The sequence below is a fragment of the Carassius auratus genome, chromosome 44, assembly GCF_003368295.1.
Source record: "Carassius auratus strain Wakin chromosome 44, ASM336829v1, whole genome shotgun sequence".
Taxonomy (NCBI): domain Eukaryota; kingdom Metazoa; phylum Chordata; class Actinopteri; order Cypriniformes; family Cyprinidae; genus Carassius; species Carassius auratus.
This window is the reverse complement of record NC_039286.1, coordinates 5,837,137-5,861,111: the sequence shown is the minus strand read 5'-3', so window position 1 is coordinate 5,861,111 and position 23,975 is coordinate 5,837,137. Positions and strand designations below refer to the sequence as shown.

At 36.6% G+C, this 23,975-nt stretch overlaps 1 protein-coding gene across 1 annotated transcript in view; it reads left to right on the top strand.

Annotated features, from left to right (window-relative positions):
* Positions 1 to 22,062, top strand: part of LOC113062248 (potassium voltage-gated channel subfamily H member 8-like) — a 39,675-nt gene extending 17,613 nt beyond the window's left edge. The window contains exons 7-16 of the mRNA XM_026231967.1: positions 995 to 1,199; positions 5,664 to 5,882; positions 7,002 to 7,201; positions 8,985 to 9,234; positions 10,043 to 10,257; positions 10,881 to 10,919; positions 12,876 to 13,096; positions 13,229 to 13,344; positions 14,509 to 14,564; positions 20,118 to 22,062. Coding sequence (XP_026087752.1) covers positions 995 to 1,199; positions 5,664 to 5,882; positions 7,002 to 7,201; positions 8,985 to 9,234; positions 10,043 to 10,257; positions 10,881 to 10,919; positions 12,876 to 13,096; positions 13,229 to 13,344; positions 14,509 to 14,564; positions 20,118 to 20,624 — 2,028 coding nt within the window. The 3' untranslated portion in view covers positions 20,625 to 22,062. The remainder of the gene's footprint in view (positions 1 to 994; positions 1,200 to 5,663; positions 5,883 to 7,001; positions 7,202 to 8,984; positions 9,235 to 10,042; positions 10,258 to 10,880; positions 10,920 to 12,875; positions 13,097 to 13,228; positions 13,345 to 14,508; positions 14,565 to 20,117) is intronic.
* Positions 22,063 to 23,975: the final 1,913 nt, after the last annotated feature.

Genomic DNA, 23,975 nt, shown 5'->3' with positions numbered 1-23,975 from the left:
TTTTCCTGCTTTGTGACAAATTCTGTCATATTTTAGAGCCATTAGCTTTGTGCAGCACTCACAGAAATGTAAAGATGTGATTTTATTCCAAATATTTTCATTTTGGTGTCACTGCATTGAATTCTAGAAAAAAAAAAAACCTGGTAAATGTTGTACTGGGGTAAACATTGTCTTGTTATATGTAAACAGTTTGTATGTATTTGAATTGCTTGCATCATTTACATCATGAGCAGTCAGACTGCTGTTTTTAGAATTAAAAGAAATGATTGAATGTTTTGGCTGGTATCTCTGTTTTATTTATGTCAGTTTTATACCCTGAATGATACATTTGACTGTTCTCTGCCTGTATGACAGTGGCGGAGAGCACAGGCCTCTAGGCCTCCAGAGAAGAAGAAGATAATGATTGTTACACTGAAAAAAACATACTTATGCAGCCTGATTTGTTCTCAGTTATTTGTATGTTCATATCCCTCAACTGCAGTCAAGTACTTGTGGTATATTGTCTTGTTTATTAGTGGGTGGTTTATTTACTTTCACCTGAGAAAATGCGGTTCTGCATGACTGAGATGGAGAGAAGAAGGGAGAATTGTTTTATACCACTATAATTGGCTCAAATGTCTCTCAGTCTAATGATGATCTCTTAAATATTTTAATCCCAGGTGTCTCAGAGCTCTCGTACCTGCATTCTTCACCATTTTTTAAGACATCCGTGACCTCTAAACATTTGCCAAGAGATGTTTTTGTTTACTGTTTTATTGAAGAGTTTCTCTCTATTCACTTGTTAAAAGTGAATAGTACATCTTCATTATTTTATTGTGGTTATACTGTAGCAAAGATTTATTGATGGAATCTAAAGACTTCCATCCTGTTGAGTTGTTTAATTAGGTTTTAACTGATTTGGATTTACTGCACTCAGTTAACATGACAGGCATGTGCCCTTCACACACCGCAGATCCTCGACTGTTAATGTGTGTGCTCCTTTCCCCTCTGCCAGGTGTCAGTGGTCCATCTGCTAAAGACTGTACGCCTGCTGAGACTCCTGCGTCTGCTGCAGAAGATGGACCGCTACTCCCAGCACAGTACGGTGGTGCTGACCCTGCTCATGTCCATGTTTGCACTGCTGGCTCACTGGATGGCCTGCATCTGGTACATCATTGGCAAGAAGGAGGTGGAGAGCAACGCAGACACCTGGGATATTGGTGAGACTGGCACACAAATTATACTCTTTGATTCACAGACAGAAGTATAGTGAATGTGTGTGAGATCAATTTTAGGCTCATTAGAAAAATATGCTTCTACCTGCATTTAGCAGAACTGCAAAAATGTACCAATATATATGATTCACTGCTGTTTCCAGCTGAAAATTAACACTAGTAGCAGTAAAACACCAATATAGTACTGTGAGGCCCCTTGCATAGTACTGTATTAAGACTTCAAAACACTTTTACCATGGTGCATGGTTTGTAAACTAACACATTTCGACTTTTGCATGCCATAACCAGTTCAATATGTACAGTATGTATTTTCTGATATAGTAAACTTGCTTGGTAGCTCACCTGGTACAGCACTGAACTTGGGCTCAGGTTTGTCTCCTCTGAAACACTACTTACAAGATTAAATAAAAGAGCACAAACAGTTCCAGAAGCAAGTTAAAATTGCATTGATGCTTCAGCCAATGTGCTTTTAACTTTTCTTTTGTTAATACTATCGGCTAGGCTTAAGGTAGGTTTTATTGTCAGTGGTATATTATTTTAATCACAATAGAGCACTACAATTTTAGCACCACTCACCAAACCTTTCTGATATGAACAACATCTAACATTTCCATATTTATTCAAAATCATTTCCACATTCACGTTCATGTGCTTCATATACAACTGAACATGCTTTTTGCACCATTGCACATTTTACTAAGAAAACGATAAGCACCATCATACCTTTTTGCAGAAATGTCTAGCTAACTAGCTAAGAAATGCCATCATTTACCCACTCTTAAACCTGTTATGCTTTATTTCTTCTGTGGAACACAAAAAATATTTAGAAGAATGTTTCATCTGATTTGTCCATAAAATAAAAGTTATTTTATAACCTATTGACTTTTAAATCATCTTTGTTTGTTTTTTGTTGTTGTTTTTTTGTTTACACAGAAGAAAGAAAGTCAAACCTACTGTATTTGGAAATGACATGAAAAGGAATGACACACATTTTGAGATGAACTATCCATTTCATTTTTTATTATTAAAACGAAGCCGTGTTGAACAGTGTTTTAATTGATTTGGTGCAAGTCTGGGTCTCTTAACTCTTATAAAGTTTAATTGAATCTGATTGAAATGCTTCATTTCGGTTTGGATTGCATTATGGACAAAATATCAATTGATTTAATCTGATGTTTTCGGAGCAAGACAGAAAGATTGCAATGAAGACATCAAACGATAATGGAAACCAGAATGTATAGTTACTGAAGAAGAGAGATAAGGCTGACACTGATAGATGGTGTTATGGACAGTGATAGTGGAGGAGGAGGAAGATGGGAAGAATGCACCGGGGACAGAAAGCAGCCAAGTGAGTAAAAGAATGGTTTCGCTACAAACCAGTCACCCAGACATCATGCCACAGGCCGCTCTAACTGTCTTGACTGCAGGAGGGGCTGTAATTAGGCCCACTGTGCTGCTCTGTGGTCCATAATGACGGATCGCTGTGAAAGTACCAGTGTTCCCACTGCCTGGTCCCCGATCAGTATTGATGGAAAGCTGCTGCTTCCCCTCGGCATCCGACCACTGACCCTGGCCTGCTCTGATGAGCAGTTACTATAGCAACACTGGGCTGGAATCTCCTCTCTGGTACCCTGTTTTACAGTGTGGCAACTAATGGGTCCCTCCTTGTCAGCAAACTCAAGGATTGTTTCATGAAGAAAGCGATGTGTGAACTGCTTTCCAAACAACTGCTGTTAGTGAAGAATTGTTTGGGGATCACAAAATGTTCCTTTCCCTTTTCAACAAACCAGTTCTTGTACAAAATCTGTCCATGCAAAAATGTACAAATTTGATAGTGCCATGTTACATCAGTGTACCTGACTGAAATACTGTGGTGTAGAATGAATGTTATTCATGGTGTTTGCATAGTACTTTTTTTGTTATTTCAGTTCTGTGAACAACTTTTATGGTTTGGTATTGAAACGTGAATAGTATAGTAATTTAATTTAAAAAGGTAAAACAATCAATTGCTTTTCTGACTGATAAATAAATTGGTATCTCTAAAACTATTTAAATTTATGTAAATTGGTATCTCTAAAACGATTTAAATTTATGTTAATTAAATGAAGGTACTTTTATATAACTTAGTTTGCAAATTCACAAAAATGACAAAGTACTGTCCAAAAGTCTCAAAGGCTGCGTTTGACATTCAAAAAATATATATAGATAACTATTATAATATATTTTAAAATGTAATTTATTCCTGCGATTCAATGCATTTTCAGCAGTCATTACTCCAGTCTTCAGTGTCACATGATCCTTCAGAAATTATTCTAATATGCAGATTTGGTGCTCAAGAAACATTTCCTATTCATTTTAGTGTTAAAAACAGTTGTGCTGCTTAATATTTTTCTGTAAACTGTGATACTTTTTTGAAGATTCACTGCTGAATAGGAATTTCAAAAGAACAGTATTTATATGAAATAGAAATCTTTGGTAACAATATTTTCACAGTCACTTTTTGTCAATTTAATGAATCCTTTAATGCATTTTTTATTTAAAAATCTTACTAACCCCAAACCTTTAAAGGTGCCATCTGTAATATTTGGCAAAAAAAATCAAATCATACTCCACATTCCATACCAGATGGGGGCAGTATGCCTCAATAAAGGGAATTGGTCTACTCTAGAGTAACAAACGAGAAACGGCATAGTCTCTATGCTCCGCCCCTACTTTCACAACAACACTACAGCCATAGCCGAAGCCTAACTGTGTGTTCACAACCATCTTCTTTTACTGTCTATGGTTCACACCGCCGGCGTCTTGAGCATCAAAAATCGCTCTTGCCGCTCTGCTCACGATGCTGCAGAAAGATTTGTGAGCGCTCAGACGCTCTAACGTAGATCAAATGCTTTGTATTTAAAGTGGCCGCAAAGCAAACAAACTTGTTGATCTCATGCAGACTAACCACAAGGAGTTATAAGTTAACCTCATTAAATATTGTTGTGGACGAAATATTAGGATCCTTTACTTAAAATGAACAATCTCAGACACCTTGGTCCACGTATCACTTTTAATTAATTTTTTTTATGTCCCTGTAGGCAAACAGGGACACATCATAGATTAATGCAAACGCTAAACAGCAATAATCAACCTGTCCTTTATTCTGCTTGGGAACTAATGTGCCAACTCTCAAGCATTCACCATGAGACACACGCAATTGACTCTTTTCACATGCTTTCACGCCACACATCAATTTTTTCACGCACAGAAAAATCACGAAGCAAAGAGGACACGGAGACCAACAGACTAGACAGAGCAGGTTAGTTATGATATAATAAAATGGGTAACGTTAAGTTAAGTTCGTTATGTTATAACTTCCCGAAAACAAATACACAAACATATAAAACAAACTAGCGAAATACTAACAGCATCTTACTTACCAATCCAAAAGAAATGTTGTAAGTTCGGAGTCGAACCTCATTTCTTTCAGGTGAATCAGTTGTCTCCAGCGATCAAAAGCAGTGTTGATGTTAATTTGATTTGTGATTCCGAGCGCCGTTGTTTCCCTGTAGCGGGTGGCGCTCTCTTCCCTGAACTGAAATGCTCCATGAACTTTCAATGAAAGTACTGGGCTGTACTTTCCACATGATTGACATCAGGTTCAGGCACGCCCAGAAGCCGTGCGAGTTATTCGTGTATTGCAGGTTGGCTGGTGGTTATGTTGCCCGCATACCACCTCCCATGGCCGAAACTGCTATTACGACACCTGTCGGGCCGGGGCTAGTAATGCTAATGCTAATTAAGGTTGATATCTCTGCAGCACTATAACTTGACATTTTTTTAATGACATCATCGCCCTTATTTCTTCTCATGCTTTTGATGCATGTAGGTCATGTTATGGATATTTTTACCTAAATTTTTGCATATGGCACCTTTAAACCTTATAACATATAAAACATTTTATATGAAATTTTTGTTTAAAATATTTAATTAGTAAAATTGTATTCATTTGAACACATGCCCCAAAACCTTAACCAATAAACCTGCTGAAAGGTGTAAAAAAAAAAAAAAATTCAAGTGAAAACCGTCAGTAATGCCTTAAATTTCAGTCTGTTTCTTATACAAAGGTGTCATATGTCTTAGAAAATAAAATGCAAGTTGTATGGATTACTTAATGGTACTTTTGTCGTGGTTATTTGATGCTATTTGATGTTAACTAAAATAGGTCACTGTATGCAAAGGAGTAGTGTGAACACTGCAAAAAAAGCCATTTTTTTGTCCCAGAGTCATTCAGTAAATAATCACAGAAATTTAATTTTTAGATGAACAGTTCCTTTAACTGATGTGCCATTGTAGTCCATGCTCATTTTCCACCATATGAACACATTTGAATATGATACACAAACACAGTTCAGTGTGAGATTTTTAATTAAATCCCACTCTTTATTCTTTGTCTCGCTCTCTCAGGTTGGCTGCATGAACTCGGAAAGCGGTTGGAGTCTCCATACGAGGAGATGAGCATGGAAGCGGTCAACAGAACGCTGAGCAGTGGACCATCTCTTCGGAGCATCTACATCGCAGCGCTGTACTTCACCCTCAGCAGCCTGACCAGCGTGGGCTTCGGAAATGTCTCTGCCAACACTGACGCGGAGAAGATCTTCTCCATCTGCACCATGCTCATTGGAGGTGTGTGTGTGTTTGCTGAAAGGTTGAAGTTTAGGAAATATTTTTAGATATATTTGGAGGTAGAACAAATTTGGATTGTCATTAGGATCCAAAAGCTGGAGGCTGTATGTGTCTGCTGCTTATTTAGAAAAACCAAAAACAAGGTTGAATCACTTTTAGTTTGTACAAGAGAAAAAAAGATATGTTGTAGATATTTGTATTACTGTTTATATATAAGTATATACTCAAAAACATCACATCATATATATATATATATATATATATATATATATATATATATATATATATATATATATATATATATATATATATATATGATCTTTTTTAGTTTAACCCCTTTACTCCTGTGTGTTTTTCCCCCTGTTTTGTTGTTTTATTGATTTACACTATACTTTTTTTTTTTTTTTTTTTTATACGGTGGTCATTTTTGCTGCCAACAGAACTATTATTTTAGGACCATTTAAAAAAAAACATTTTAAAACTACTTAACAGTACCAGTATTGGAGGGTAGAATTTTTTTTTTTATTATCATTATGACACAAAACTAAAATCAAATTTCAGTCCCTGTTGATTTTGTAAAAATTGGTAAACACTTGTGGGAAAGTGTGTGGGTGGGTCAGATTTGTCAAAATTCATGGCCTTTATTTTGTGAAATGTCACCCTTTGGCATGGGGCAGTTCAGCTCCCTTCCCCAACATACAATAATTCCCAGTTAATCACCCCAACACGTATGCACACTTTTATTCACCACCTGTGTATTACCAGAGATCTTACAGAGAGAAAATGCTTCTAAAAAATAAATAGGTTGAATTGTTACAGAAATAGACAGGTTCCATAATGAGATTTGTCAGTTATGATTGATGACTCTTTTCTTAATTGATCACTATATTGTTTACAGCACTCAATAACAAATTATTCTTTTAAATCAAGCTTAATTTTTTAACGCTATTTTTCAGAGACTAGACATTTATTATTTTTTGGCAAGCTGCATATAAAAAAGTCATGTTGATGATTTTGAAATGACATTAATGTTCAACTTTCAAGAGAAAACACCATGACTTGTTAGGTCATTCAGGTCTCATGTACATTCATGCATGTGTGTCATTGTGTCTTTGGCAGCGTTGATGCACGCTCTGGTCTTTGGCAATGTGACGGCCATCATCCAACGCATGTACTCACGCTGGTCCTCTTACCACACACGCACTAAAGACCTGAAGGACTTCATCCGTGTGCACCACCTGCCCCAGAGCCTCAAACAGCGCATGCTGGAGTACTTCCAGACCACCTGGTCTGTCAACAACGGCATCGACTCCAATGAGGTAAACCCCACGCTTCAGAGATTATTACAAAGCACGGCCGAATCATTTGACGTTGCGGAATCCCCCACAGCTGGAATGTGCAAGATGATGTGCCAGCATTACAAGCATACAGTGTGCTTTCCTACTGCACTGTTTCATATACGTAGCGTTTCATAAATAAAAATGTTAAAGTCATCTCTAAAATCACTTCTGTCATGATAACTTTCTGAGAGTTTAGCATGGTAATGTACATGACAATGTTAATGTGTTTGGTCTTAGTGGAATAAATCTGCTACACTGCTGCTGCTGCAGAACAATTAGCAAGGTGGAGCTAGGGAAGGTGGAGGGTTTCTGAAGCGTGCTGCAACTGCTACATCAAGCAATGGCTGAGTATTTGAATGTTGAGCGGCAAGCTTATTGGCAAGAAACCAATCAACTGCACCTTAATGATGTGATTATATCAGATTGAGTTAGAACCTATCGGGCTGTGCCATCTAGAGTTTCATGACAGAACTTTGTATAAATTTCCTATTAAAAAAATCAGATCTTCACTCATGCAGTGAGAAATGTGTAGCTTAAAAGTTGGTTTGTAGTAAAGTATAAATAAATAATAATAATAATAATAATAATAATAATAATAATAACATTACAATAATATTTTTTTTTATTGGAATTATGACTATTTTTATTAGCCATTATAAAATATTATTGTAATTTTACTTTATTTTATTTTAATTTATTTATTGTATTTAATGAAATTATATAAATTGCATTATTTATTTTTAATTGATTTAATAGTTAGCGTTAATAGTTACATCAAAAGCAGAAAAAAACAATTACAATTTGTTTATATTCTAGTTTGACATTTCAAAAACAATATCGGTCGATCTCTGACTACCATATTTACATAACATTGTGTTTACATCAAAAAACAACATGGTATCATGTCCAAACATACATTTGTATACCATGGTACTTTAAGTGATGTACGAATAATGAAGTAAAATACTGAAGCCAAGAGCAAAGCAAAAGACACTTGAGCAGGGAACAAGCTTGGGACTTTATTCCAGAGTCAGGAGAGAGCGGAAAAAATTGTGATGGAATCTAAACACTTTGTTAAATCACAGATTTATGAATAATAGATGGAGAGACTGATGGCCGGAGCGCAGAAGACAGAGAGCGAGAGAAAGAGAGGGATGTGTGTGCCATGAGTGAAGGGGAGAGTGACAGATGCCATTCAGTCAGGCTGAAGGATGGTTGCATATATGGATGGATGAGCAGAGCAGATGAAGGGTGGCGGAGGGCAGGAATGAGGCATGGCCAGGATACTTCCAGTCTTTGTTTTAAGGGTGCAAACTCATAAAGTGGCATGCTTAATGATTTTAATGCCAGTTTAATGAATGTAATGTGCTGTTACGTAAGTTCACATAGAAATCACAAGATTTCTCTTTCTCATAATGTAAATAAATGTTAACCCCAATCTTCTTTTTTCTTTACTTTTTCTTTTCCTTTTTGCTTGTTCTTTTTCTCATCCATTTCTTTTGTCTTATATCTGTCATTTTTTTCTTTCACTTTTTCTCTCATTTTTCATGTGTCCTCACATTGTTCTCATTCTCTTTTTTCTTTTTGATTTATTTATTTTCATTTTCCCCGTTTTCCCCCCTCTTTAATTCTCCCTTTATTTTTTTATCTTCACTTTCCCTTATTATTTTTATCTGTGCCAATTTTCATTCCCATTCTTTTTCTATTTCCTTTTTCTGTATCCTTCTTTTCTCTTTCCGCCCTTCCTGTCCACTCTCTCCAGCTCTTGAAAGACTTTCCAGATGAGCTGCGTTCAGATATCGCGATGCATCTGAATAAAGAGATCCTAGAGCTGTCTGTCTTCTCCTCTCTGAGCCGTGGATGTCTCCGCTCTCTCTCCCTGCACATTAAGACATCGTTTTGTGCGCCGGGCGAGTACCTTCTTCGTCAGGGAGATGCTTTACAGGCCCTTTTCTTTGTCTGCTCCGGTTCCATGGAAGTGCTGAAGGACAGCATGGTGCTAGCCATCCTCGGTCAGTTTACACAAACCCACACAAGGTACACACAAGCAAAAAAGATTCATCTCAGAAAAGCTCAGTGTAGTGTTAGTCCACTTAGGAACTAGCATAAAGGGAAAAATTACTGTCTCTCATCAAGTGAAGACTTCAAGGCCCGTGTGTTCCTACAGTTGCTGACAAAAACTGTTCTCTGTGATTGGTCAGTCTCTCTGTGAGGCTTCACAAACACAGCAGGCTCATAGGACAGTGGACCAAATGTGCGAAAAAATATAATCCTCATCATCCTGTTAGGTCCTGCCTGTGTGTGTGTGAGAGTGTGCACGTGTGTGTTCGTGTTAATATCACCTTATGAGTTCTGACAGGAAAAAACACACTATCTTTCTCATCTCTCCCTCACACACTCTCTCCCTGCTGACAAAGGAAGGTCTCTCTGACATTGAGTTCTCCAGAAGGTTCACTTGTGCAAGCTACTGTGTGTTTACATGGGTGTGCACTTTCTTAAACAGTATCTTTTGTACCTCTAATAGAGATGTTTGTAGTCCCACAGTGTTAAAACGCTGAACAAATTAGCATTTTCGAGCCACAGTTGCATTGGGAGATTCTAATGGGTCTGTGGTTAACATTAATTGGAAACATTTTCATGTTTCTGTTTTATCTTATACATTCCTCATACTCCTAGGGGAACCCCTGGCAGATTATCTAGTTTTGCTTACATATTGACACACTGAATGAATACTCTTGCAATTTCCTAGTGATATCTGACAAAATGTTTCTGTTTTTGCATTTTCCTGTTTGATTGTGTGCTCCTGTGGGACATGTACAGGTAAAGGCGACCTGATTGGTGCGAACATGTCCGTCGATGACCGTGTGATAAAGACGAACGCTGACGTGAAGGCGCTGACGTACTGCGACCTGCAGTGCATTAATCTGAGGGGTCTGTATGAGGTGCTCGACCTGTATCCTGAATACTCCCACCGTTTTGTGCAGGACATTACACACGACCTCACCTACAACCTGAGAGAGGGACAAGAGAGCTATGTAAGACATCACATTATCACTGTGATTTTAGAATTTCTCGTTCGTTTATGTGTTTGTGGTTTCCTAAACCCTAATGCATTTCTGTAGCCGTAAAAGCCTGACCTGACCACAACCTGATTCAGTTATTTGATTTCATGGACACGGTGTTAATATTGTTTTTGGGATCCACCAAATATATAAGATATCTTTTAACCCCACACGCAAAATGATTTAGTATTTTAATATATTGTAAAATGTCATTGATTCCTGTGATTGCTCCAGCCTTCAGTGCCACGTGATCCTTTAGAAATTATTCTAAAATGATCCTTAAGAAATCATGCTGAGTTGGTGCTCAAGAAATATTTCTTCTTATTATCAATGTAAAAAAAACAATTGTGTTTTTGTAATGTTTTGTGGAAACATGCTTCGTCAGGATTCTATGATGAATAAAAAGTTCAAAGGATCAGCTTTTATTTAAAATGTCAATCTTTTGAAACATTCTAATTAAATGCCTCTACTCTCACTTTTGATCAATTCAATGTATTCTTGCTGAATAAAATTAACTTCTTTAAAAAAATCTAACCGACCCCAAACTTTTGAAAAGTGGTTCATGCTTACTTATTGCCTTATGTCTCACTTTCCAGGTCATATCCAGGATGTCCAGTAAGTCCATGCACACACAGGTGCGTCTGCTCCTCAGCTGTCAATCATTCCACACTTATCCACTAAGAGTGCTGTGTTGACTATAATAGCTTGGGGCTCATTTCCCTAACAATGATCTACCTCCCGCCTCATTTGCCTAATGAGGGAAGCTAAGAACACTACAGCTCTGAAACAGCAGGGAGAGAGAACTAAAAATTGATGATGATGGTGATGATCATCTTCCCCATTCCCTGTCCTTCCATGCCTGAAGCAGTAATCAGGGAGGGAGCGGTGCTAGAGGAAGGGGAAGAGCTCGTTTAGGGGCGGAGGAGGGGTAAAAGGAGGAGCGGGCGGTTATTGAAGTGCAGGATGACTGACTGCTTTGGGAAACTGCCGCTCTTTCAATTACAGTGTGAGAGAGCCTCAATTATTCAACAGGGAAAATGACCAAATTAGTCTAGAAAAGTGTAATTAATCAGCTATATATAGAAGAGAGGGAGAGCGAGATTACAAGAGAAAGAGAGAGTGATGGGGAATACCCCTCACGTCTGCTGTTTTACCTCTTGACTTTTCCTCCACCTTTAAGTGGACTGACATTTAAAGTGTTTTATAAATGGAGATGGTTATTTCCAGCCAGCGTCGTTGCAGAGTTTCACTGTGTAATTGGCAATGCGTGTGAGAGCCGTGAGGTTTGAAGTACAGCGAAACCTTTTACAACGACTATTATTGAGCGGATACAGTCGAGCCTTTAGGGTTTGTTCTGACATAATCACTTTCACTCGTATGACTAGATGTCAAGGATCATTATATTATCAAAGCAGGCCAGTTGTTTTAAATGTCTTACAGGTCTAGTCTTCCTGAGGTCATTGCTAGTGAGGTCAAAGTTCAAGTGGTAAGACCACTACCAGTTCCCGAGTTTTACCTAACGACATTCACTTTGTTGTGTTTCTGCTGTTTCATAGCTTTTGTCTAATTGGTCCTTGAGGGAAAGTGTGTAGGTTGTTTTAAAGAGTGTTTTCATGTGTGTGTGTGTGTGTGTGTACTCCAGTGGTACCCACATCAAACATACTAGTGTGCTTGTGCCTTATCTGACTAAGATGAAATCTATCTATCTCTACATTTAACTCATTTATTCATTCATTAATGCATTCATTATTTAGTATTTTTTTCTCAGTAGATATTTTGATGGCATCAAATAGAAATCTTTGCGATTCATACGCATCTGTCTTAAAATAAAAACTGTTAAATTGTTTGTGTTAGCCAGTAATCAATTAAAAATGTAGTTGTGTTCAATATTTAATATTGATAATAATGTCATATTAATAAATGTAAATACTTGTAATGATTCTGTTATTTTCTAAAAAAAATGTACAGTATTTCTAATAATATTTTAACGCACAAATAAATGAAATGATGTACACTCTATGTTCCATACAATATTTCTATGTATGTATATATATGTCTTTATGGTGATATAAATTTGTTATATTCCTATTAATTCCCTTTTTTATGACTCAAATCAGTGGATTTTGAATCAAATCAGTTTGCTGTCAACCCAAATATGAAATCCTTAGTATTTTATTTTTTCTCTCTTTAAAAATAAAATCTGTGAAAAACATTTGCATTATTTACCATTGTTTATTAAATGTGTTCCATCTAAATAAACTTGCCTTGCCTTTTGAGATCCAGCATTTAGGTAATTATTTACTGGTTCAACGGATAAGGAGTAGATGGCAAGGAAAATGTGGGACAGACATAAAATTATCTAAATGCCACATAAAAACCCCTAAATAATTGCTAAGAAATACTTTTTTTAGGAGCAAGCAAGCATTGTCTTATTAACTAGGTGTTCTTCTTCTGTAACATTAACTAAATCTATTTTTGTTTCATTGTTAATAATGAAAAGTCAATTTTTTTCTAGTTGAGTCATCCAATGTTAGTCATCCAACTTTCATCTGGCCTCGCATGACCTCAGTGCTGTCTCTGTCCAATTGCAGATGGAGGGGAGGGGAAATGGAGATGTGATCCAGTGCTATCCACCAATAGCGGAGCATCAAGACGAGGGAGATGATGATGATGAAGATGATCAGATACAGTATCCCGTCGGTAGAAACAAACAGAAGATGCACATGCAGAAAAATGATCACCAAGCCAACAAAAAGCTTCACATTCAACATACCACTGTCCCAAATCCTGACCTCGCAAATCTCAGCCCAAGGTGTGCGCATGCCCACACATGCATGCATTTAAAATTCATTCAAAGATGCAGTATTTTAATAGACATTTGCTTACTGGTGCATGAAGGTCCTTGTGAGAGCAGTAAAGTGGATTTCTGTTTGTGTGTGTTCAGGGTCGTGGATGGCACAGAGGACAGTGATGGGACCGAAAAATCACACACATTCATATTTTCCTCTGGCAATGAGCACAGTGTCAGTGGTGCAACTGATACCACTGCAACCACAGCAGGTGTGTGAATGAGTGTGTGCATATGTGTGTTGGCAGAGGATGGATGAGTTGATGAATGTAGGCATCTTTATGTCAAAATTCCTGGGCTGACGCACAATGAAGGATAACACCATTCAAAGTATTTACTATCACCTTAAAGGAATAGGTCACCCAAAAAAATGTAAATTTGCTGAAAAGATACTAACCCTCAGGCTATTAAAGATGTAGATCAGTTTCTCTCTTGATCAGAGCAGATTTGGAGAGATGTATCATTGCGTCACTTGCTCAGCAGTGGATGAATGGGTTTCACACAGTAATCCACACAACTCCAATCCCTCAATTAACATCTGGTAAAGTGAAAAGTTGAATGTTTGTAAGAAACAAATACTGTACATCATTGAGGCCATTTAAGTTTAAACCATTGTTTCTGGCCAAAATACCAGTACATAATCCATAATAACGCTTCCTGCAGTGAAAAAGTCCATCTCTGTTGACTTCTCATATGAAAAAACACATGAAGATAAGTTTTGTTTTTGCTCATAAATGGAACTTGATCTGTGCATATTTCTCTTCTGATTCATATGAGACAACTTCTTTCACTTGAGAAAGCAATATTATGGATAGAGGACTATCTTTCTATTTCAGCTGGAAGCAAAAGGTTTTAAAGTTAGAAAAATGTTTTAATGATGAATTTTATTAATTACAAACATATATTTTAATTTCACAAGATGTGAATTGAGGTACTGGAGTCATGTGGATTATTATGATGTTTTTAATCAACTGTTTAGCTCTCACTCTGATGGCACCCATTGGCTAAAGAGGATGCATCACTGAACAAGTGACGTAATGCTATATTTCTCCAGATCTGTTCCGATCAAGATGGAGTAGTTAAATAATGCAGTATAGAAGACTGTTCTTTAGCTGTTTTGAACCTTGTCATTTTGAATCACTGTTTATTTTCATACGAAAAAGGCAACTTTGACATTGAGCAAAATACCTCCTTTTTTGTTTCTTGGAAAAAAGAAAATCATACTAGTTTTGAAAGACCAGTAGACCAGAGTAAGTTAAAGGTGACAGAATTTTCATTTTTGTGGTGAACTCTTCCTTGAAGTCTTTGTAATGGGTTTTCACTGGATGTTCTCTCAGTGTGAGGCAGTTAGACATAATTGTTTTTTCTCTGTGCAGAATTAGCAGCTAAATCAGAGGACACCAGAGGACAGCTACGCCACCTTAACCAAGAGGTAAATTATTTTCTGTTTAATCTCTGTCAGTCTTATGTCATTTTTTTTTCTTTGCAATTTAATGGTAGGTCTGCACTTACAGTTTATTTGAAAAGTCTTGTGATGGACTGTGGGCTTTATGGGTGATAACTCTGCACTAAATGTGAGTACTGGCAGATCGAAACCGGCCCTGTTCAGGTGAGCTCCTGGTGCCAGGTACGCACAAGCCATATGGCGGACTGCTGCGAGAGAGGAGAAGGGGATGTTATTCAAACACTAGAGGACATAAAACTTGTTAGAACAGGAAAGTGGGACTGGCCCCATGATGAGGGAAGAGAACATTCCAGCATTACAGATTTCCACAATCCCCTTGAACCCCATAATGCACATGTACATGATTCTGTGTAATTCATTATAAATTCAAAGGCGGTATCTAAAAAATTTATTTGAGGAAAACGCTGGGCAGATTTTTATACCCAAAGGCCAAAGGCTGTGTGTGTGTGTGTATATATATATGTATGTATATATATATATATATATATATATATATATATATATATATATATATATATATATATATATATATATATATATATATATATACAGTATTGTTCAAAATAATAGCAGTACAATGTGACTAACCAGAATAATCAAGGTTTTTAGTATATTTTTTATTGCAAACAAGTTACCAGTAGGTTCAGTAGATTGTCAGAAAACAAACAAGACCCAGCATTCATGATATGCACGCTCTTAAGGCCGTGCAATTGGGCAATTAGTTGAAAGGGGTGTGTTAAAAAAAATAGCAGTGTCTACCTTTGACTGTACAAACTCAAAACTATTTTGTACAAACATTTTTTTTTTCTGGGATTTAGCAATCCTGTGAATCACTAAACTAATATTTAGTTGTATGACCACAGTTTTTTAAAACTGCTTGACATCTGTGTGGCATGGAGTCAACCAACTTGTGGCACCTCTCAGCTGTTATTCCACTCCATGATTCTTTAACAACATTCATTCACATTTCTTGGTTTTGCTTCAGAAACAGCATTTTTGATATCACCCCACAAGTTCTCAATTGGATTAAGGTCTGGAGATTGGGCTGGCCACTCCATAACATTAATTTTGTTGGTTTGGAACCAAGACTTTGCCCATTTACTAGTGTGTTTTGGGTCATTATCTTGTTGAAACAACCATTTCAAGGGCATGTCCTCTTCAGCATAGGGCAACATGACCTCTTCAAGTATTTTAACATATGCAAACTGATCCATGATCCCTGGTATGCGATAAATAGGCCCAACACCATAGTAGGAGAAACATGCCCATATCATGATGCTTGCACCTCCATGCTTCACTGTCTTCACTGTGTACTGTGGCTTGAATTCAGAGTTTGGGGGTCGTCTCACAAACTGCCTGTGGCCCTTGGACCCAAAAAGAACAATTTTACTCTCATCAGTCCACAAAATGTTCCTCCATTTCTCTTTAGGCCAGTTGATGTGTTCTTTGGAAAATTGTAACCTCTTCTGCACATGCCTTTTTTTTAACAGAGGGACTTTGCGGGGGATTCTTGAAAATAGATTAGCTTCACACAGACGTCTTCTAACTGTCACAGTACTTACAGGTAACTCCAGACTGTCTTTGATCATCCTGGAGGTGATCATTGGCTGAGCCTTTGCCATTCTGGTTATTCTTCTATCCATTTTGATGGTTGTCTTCCGTTTTCTTCCACGTCTCTCTGGTTTTGCTCTCCATTTTAAGGCATTGGAGATCATTTTAGCTGAACAGCCTATCATTTTTGCACCTCTTTATAGGTTTTCCCCTCTCTAATCAACTTTTTAATCAAAGTACGCTGTTCTTCTGAACAATGTCTTGAACGACCCATTTTCCTCAGCTTTCAAATGCATGTTCAACAAGTGTTGGCTTCATCCTTAAATAGGGGCCACCTGATTCACACCTGTTTCTTCACAAAATTGATGACCTCAGTGATTGAATGCCACACTGCTATTTTTTTTAACACATCCCTTTCAACTAATTCAACTAATTGCCCAATTGCACAGCCTTAAGAGCGTGCATATCATGAATGCTGGGTCTCATTTGTTTTCTGAGAATCTACTGAACCTACTGGTAACTTGTTTGCCACGTAGCAATAAAAAAATATATGAAAAACCTTGATTATTCTGGTTAGTCACATTGTACTGCTATTATTTTGAACAATACTGTATATATATATATATATATATATATATATATATATATATATATATATATATATATATTACTGCATATGACCCTGGACCACAAAACCAGTCTTAAGGTTCAATTAAAAAAAAAGAAAAAAGTTATGTTAACATGCTTGGATACAGCACTCTGTGAACAGCCAGCATCTCTGGGAATGAATGTTTGTGGCTTACCCTCCTTGTGAAGGGTGTCAATGATTATCTTCTGGACAACTGTCAGATCAGCAGTCTTCCCCATGATTGTGTAGTCTAGTAAACCAAACTGAGAGACCATTTTGAAGGCTCAGGAATCCTTTGCAGGTTTTTTGAGCTAATTATCTGAAAGGCATGTCAACATATTCTAATTTGTTGAGAATTGGTGTGGGTTTTTTTTATTAAATGTGAGCCAAAATCATCATAATTAAAAGGACCAAAGACCTAATCTACTTCAGTCCGTGTGCATTGAATTTAATTAATACATGAGTTGAATTACAGACATAAATTAACTTTTACAAGACATTCTAAGATGCACCTGTATACGGCAACGCTGATTATTACTCGCATTTGGTGCTTGGCGAGTGTTAATTTATATATATATATATATATATATATATATAAAGCACCAAATGCTATAGAGAACTGTAGTTCATCTGAGTATTGGTGTGGGTATAAATCCATGTGACAACCCACAGTCTTGATTGGCAGCCCACGGCTTTGATTTGAGGTTTTTGACAGGTTATATGGACGCCCTGCTGCTGAGCCTTTTCCTCATTTTTTCCTCTCTATCTCTGGCCCTTGTATCTCACTATATATTTTGACAGCTGGCCTCTCAGCAAGCTTTTGTTGTAATCCATGCTTGATTCAGTCCACCAAGAGGATGAGTGCTCTCTTCCTGTTGTCCCTTCCTGTTTGTCTTGTACCTTCCTGCCTCTGATGGCATTTATGGATCATTACCCAATTACCTTCATTATTTGGTATTATCACTTGTTGGCACGATTCTGAGGGTGACTGCCAAATTGGTGTCCATCTGAATCTGTGTCATCTGTGCTATGTTCTGGACCGTCACGAACATTATGAGCTTTTAGGGGATGTGTATAGAGGACAGACAATGCGAAAAGATACACATGAAGAGTAATTATAGGAATCCTAATTGAATTTAGTGAGCTGTGGTTACTTCATGATAACTCTAAGCATTAGTGCACTTCTACAAAACTCAGTTGGAGAAATCATAACTGGCTTTATGAATATAAATTACTTTTCAGGTATAAAACCTAATAAACGTTTTGAAAGAGTTTTATTCGGAATAGCCAGAAAAGTGCATTTAGCATAGTGTGAGCACTGTTGTACATAAACACATTTTTAAAAGGTTCAAGTCCATGCTATTGAAATATTTAATTTTATTCTGCCGTTTTTCATGTTTCTCAACTTTTTTAATTCAAATTAGGATGCATTTATTTATTTATTTGTTGTTCTATTTAATCTAAATTAATTTGCTCAGGTTTTTTGCTTTTCACCCACATTCAAATGAAGAAAAAAAAGCCTGATAAAGGAAATATTCACACCGACTTGTGTGAAATAATCAGGATCTACACGAGGGACTATAACGATCTTACTTAAGAGAGAACCCAGAAATAACTAAATATCAATAAGTCAACAATGAACAATGATGTCCCATGGGACCTAAATAAATAACGCCTCAGTTTCACCTGAAAGCTGTTGGCTCTAGCAGACGATGACAGATGTAGAGCGATGGCCCATGGCCTCAGAAGATCATACTTTTCTGTTGCTGTGGGAAAATGTTTTTATTTGTTATATTTCTTGCTTGTTGCACCCCTTTTTGAAAATACATAAGAGGTCTTCCCATACTGGATTAGAGTTTGTTCCAAAAGACAATAAATCCATTTGGATTAATTTGAGTAAAAATGTGTTTTCTTTACCCAAAAAGTGGCAAGATGAAAACCACTATTTTCTGTTTCAAACTTCCACATAGCATCTTTAGGTTATAATAACATTAAAAATAAAATGCATCTTAATATTTCCATCTGATAGCACGTGATGGAGATTTACCAGTACTGTCAATCACAAAATTGCCTTTACTGGTGAGATGCGCATGAAAATCACATGCTCATTATCGTGCAGTCCTTGTTTGTTGAAAACAATGTACAAAAGTAGATGGGAAAAACTAGGATGCTGGGTGTATTGGGATGTGTGGATTGATGCCCTGTAATTGGTTGTTACTGTTTACAGTGCGTGGAATGGTGATTGGTTTAGTGGATATATCGCAGTCTGCAAAAAAGGGAGACTGGCGTTTGTCGCGGTTTGGAAAAAAAAGGGAGAAAACATGACTCAATAACTCTGTGAATATTACATTTTGCATAAAATTTCTAATTTACTTTTCAATACCGACCAGATACAAAACTGATTTTGGCTGAAACCTTTTTTTTTTTTTTACATTTTTAAAATGTTATCGCGTTTTGGATTGAAACTCTTCATATATGACAAGTCCAGGATCTCTTAAACATCTTTTATCAAATTGTGATACGTTTTCTTAGTAAATTATTACTTTACAAACACACAAAATTTGATCTAAAAAAAACCCTAAAAAAACAAACTTTTAAATAGCTTTTTTATACTATTTTAAATTGTTGCTCTCCAGAAAGAAAGCCATGCCAACCATCCAAACCAATTAAGGATTCATGTTGTGCATGCAGAACACAGTGTCTTAATAAGCAGCAGCTTTTCCAATTTAATTTTCTCCTACAACACATTTTTTAAATTAACAAATAAATGAGTGCTGCGTACTTTAAACATTTTTTTTTATAAACATTACTTGCAAACATTGAATTATGTAATGTTATATTGTAAAGAGAAATTAAGTTAATTAAAATTACATTTAAAAACCCCAAAAAATTATGATATAAAAAAGGAAGAAATCACTTAAACATTTTTTTGTAACTGACAAAAATGTTAAATCATTTGAAATCCAAAATAATAACATTGATACTGAAAATTCCAGTAGCCTCAGTCAGTGATTCTCTATTGTGAAGAATCAATATCACAGTAATATACTGTATTTATAATCCACCACTACTGCTCAAATTCTTCCATTAATGAAACATTGTTAATTAAAAACAATTTGCTGAAAAACATTAATCATTTCATTTGCTCTACACTAAATATGACAACACCATCAGTGCTACCTTAAAAGATAAATAAAGACTGTTGCTAATGTATTATAGTCATTAACTGACTAATGAATCTGTTAAATGTACTTGTGATGGATCCCTAATGACAAAACACAAACATCTCTGCCTTCTAGTGCATGTAAGGTCAGATTCTGACACCTGTTTATGTATTACAGGTGAGCGCTCTTGGACAGGAGGTGGCTGAGCTGGGACGAGTTATGCGGAGTCTTGCTTTTCTCATCGAATCCATGATGGCCTCACCTCAAACACCAGGTGTCTGTACATCCACATTTACCTCGGGACATCCATCACCTGTTATCCCCTTCCAGACCAATGGTTCTTCCTGGACCAGCCCTCCTTTTCCCTCACAGATGCACCCTGGAATACGTCCGGGAGGACTTGTATCCCAACTGTTCAGACCACAAGAACTGCGGCTGGTCTGCCCCACAACGTCTCCCAGTTCCTTTCCCATCACACTTTCCTCCTCCTCCCATACAGACAGATTCAGAGAGCCGTTATTTACGCTTTCTCCACAAAGCGCAGTCGCTCGGACCCGCTCACAAAGCCTGGAGACGCCTCTTCTGCAACAGCACCAACACATCTCACACACCCCTGGAACTTTACCCAGAGCTGGACAGCCATCGCTGGGAGAAGGCGAGGATCTCAGGTCCATGGGTTTGTAGCAGTCAACTTTAGTTCCTCTGGAAACTGCGTGTTAACCTGGACTCAGGACTGGACTGATAAGATAAGTGGTAAACGCACTGCAAAAGCCATGGAGCAATGGTTCCTTCGAAGATATACGTGTTAACCATCTCAGTTTTTAAGATAATCTCTCTAACGGCATGTCTTTCAATGCTAGAAACTAAAGGGATATCTCTAATCAGGAAAGCTTGCTGGAGATCCAACAGTAGAAAGTTTAACCTACCAAAAATATAACAAACTGTTTTTGATTCAGATTCATATTAAATCTGCCAGTTGCATAAACAGCCACTATGTTAAAGGGGATGTCGGATGCCCATTTTCCACAAGTTGTTATGATTCTTTAGCGTCTTCATGAAATGTCTGCAAAATACTTTGGTTAAAATTCCTCTTTAAATGATAATGAGCTACTGGTCTCTCCACCCGTCTTGTGGCTCTCATGTTGGGAGAAAATGTACTTTTATGTTTACATTATTATTACATTCAACTGTAAAACACTTGTATTGTTTACGAGACATTTCTGTCACTTGCAGTTACAAGCAGTAATCTTGACAGATGTTAACTATCCCATTGAAAAACAAGCTCATTTTCATCTTGGAAAATGAACTCGTTGTCAACTTGGAACATTCCTTCACATACTGTAGATCCAAAATTTTTTTTGGAAACATCATGAATGTAAAGATGGGAATACATTTCACAGGTTAAGAAGTAAAAGGAGAAGAATGGAGAAACTGATTTATATTAGAGCATCAGCTCTTTAATCAGATGCTTATTATTAAGTATTAGCAGTGCTTGATAACTGACTTTATCCTTCAATTTAGTCAGATAAGCCCTATATGGTGTAAAAATACACTGTATATGCATGTTTTAAAATGCTGTTTAACAAACTTAAATAGTTGATGGGTTGTCTAAACAACTAGTCAGTCTTAAATAAGCATTGCACAATTTATAATAGTCATGTCATTTCCACCAAATACTAATCAGACTAGTAAAAACTAACAATAAACTGACAGATATTCTGTAAATAAGCTACATAACTAACCTTTAATTGCACAAAACTACCATAGTCCTCACATAAAAAGAAGATGGATTATGCACTGATAATGGGAACATGCTCACAGCGTGCAATCTGAAGTTTGACAGTAATTGGCTTGGAATTTATTGTTGAAGGTTGTGAATTCATTACAAAAGTGGTGCTTTGATGACTGTAGCATTCAGGTTTTAAAGGGGATGAATTTAGGCTGTATGGGGACAGGTAACTATTAGACTTTTGCATGCTAATTCACAGCATGATGACAGCATGCTAAAAGCCTTTGAGAAGCTGCATCCTCTTTCAAACGCCATGCTAATAACAGAAACTGCTAATACTTTACATTTATTATTCATCATATACGTATTTATCAATGTTAATTGGTGAATATATTTTAATTCATGTTTATTTACAATACATTGACTTTTTTTTTAAATTTTGTAAAAGTGCTGTGGATGCTAACTTAAAGGGTTAGTTCACCCAAAAATCTAAATTATGTCATTAATGACTCACCCTCATGTCGTTTCAAACCCGTTTCAGAACGGTAAGAAAAACATCATCAAAGTAGTCCATGTGACATCAGAGGGTCAGTTAGAATTTTTTTAAGCATCGAAAATACATTTTGGTCCAAAAATAGCAAAATCTATGACTTTATTCAGCATTGGCTTCTCTTCCTGGTCTGTTGTGAGAGAGTTCAAAACAAAGCAGTTTATTGATATCCGGTTTGCGAACAAATCACTCGATGTAACCGGATCTTCTTGAACCATTTCACCAAATCGAACTGAATCGTTTGAAACGGTTTGCGTCTCCAATACGCAACAAACCAATATCCTGGAGTAATGCATGCACTCAAACAGTACACTGACTGAACTGCTGTGAAGAGAAATGAACACCGAGCCAAGCCAGATAACGAACAAAAGATTGACTCGTTCTCGAGTCAAGATCCGGTTGCATCGGTTTTCGGATCACCAGTAGTTCTTTGGACAGTTTGATCATATAAACCGGTTGAAGAAAACGGTTCACCGGTTCTTTTGCGCTCGACGTAATGGCGTCATTGGCAATGATTGCCCTTGATTCCAGCCTTCAGTTTAACTGCGCTCATAACATTAGCACATAATCAGGTCAGAATCAATCACCAAAAGAATCAGTTCAGTTCAAACGCTCTGTATGTCGGTTTGCTTCACGCTGAATCACACATGCGCAGTATCATCAGCTCCTCGGTTCTCGAATCAGACGCGTCTGACAGAAACGGTTCTTGACTTGTGAACGAGTCAATCTTTTGTTCGTTATCTGGCTCGGCTCTGTGTTCATCTTCAGATCTCTCTTCACAGCAGTTCAGTCAGTGTATTGTTTGAGTAAATGAATTACTCTGGGATATTGGTTTGTTTGAACTCAGAGGGAGTGTCAGCCACATTAAATAGTTAACAGCTTAAGTCATTTGTTGGTTAATGCTTATAAGACAATTCTGAATAAAGTCGTAGTTTTTGCTTTTTTTGGACCAAAATGTATTTTCGTGTATTGTTTTTCTTACCTTTCTGGACATGCACAGTAGACTGTACACGCAGTTTCAATGGAGGGGAAGAGAGCTCTCGGACTAAATCTAAAATATCTTAAACTGTGTTCTGAAGATAAACGGAGGTCTTACTGGTTTGGAACGACATGAGGGTGAGTCATTAATGACATAATTTAAATTTTTGGGTGAACTAACCCTTTAAACTTGAAACTATTAAAAATGTATTTTGATAGGCTGAAATTGAATGAATATGAGATAAATATTGAAATGTAAAATATGAAATGTAAACAAAATTAGAAATGTTTCATTGACAAAGCCATATAACAACATTAATAAAACTTTAAAATGAAGATTACAAAAAATAAAAATACTTTTAAAATTCCAATTTTAACTCAAATTAAAATGAAAACAAAAGTAAATTAAAGCTAAACAAAAATGACAAGCACATAACAACATTACTAAAATGTTATGTTTTAATATGTAACATTACTAAAGTTAATTAAAGCAATATTCTAAATGTAAAAAATAACATTATACAATGGACAAAAAACCCATAACAAAAAGACAAAAACATAAACTAACATGAAAATATAATAAAAGCCAATTCAGTTTATTAATAAATAAGTACTGGTTAGTCATTTGCTGTCCATGTGACTAGTAATTGAAATGAGTTCAGGTGGCTTCAGATCACTTGCAGTGTGAAAGTCTCGTAATCTACTTCATTATCAGTTTCATCAAGACGAGACTGATTGTTTGCTTTACATTTAAATATAAAGCACAAATGCTTGCTTT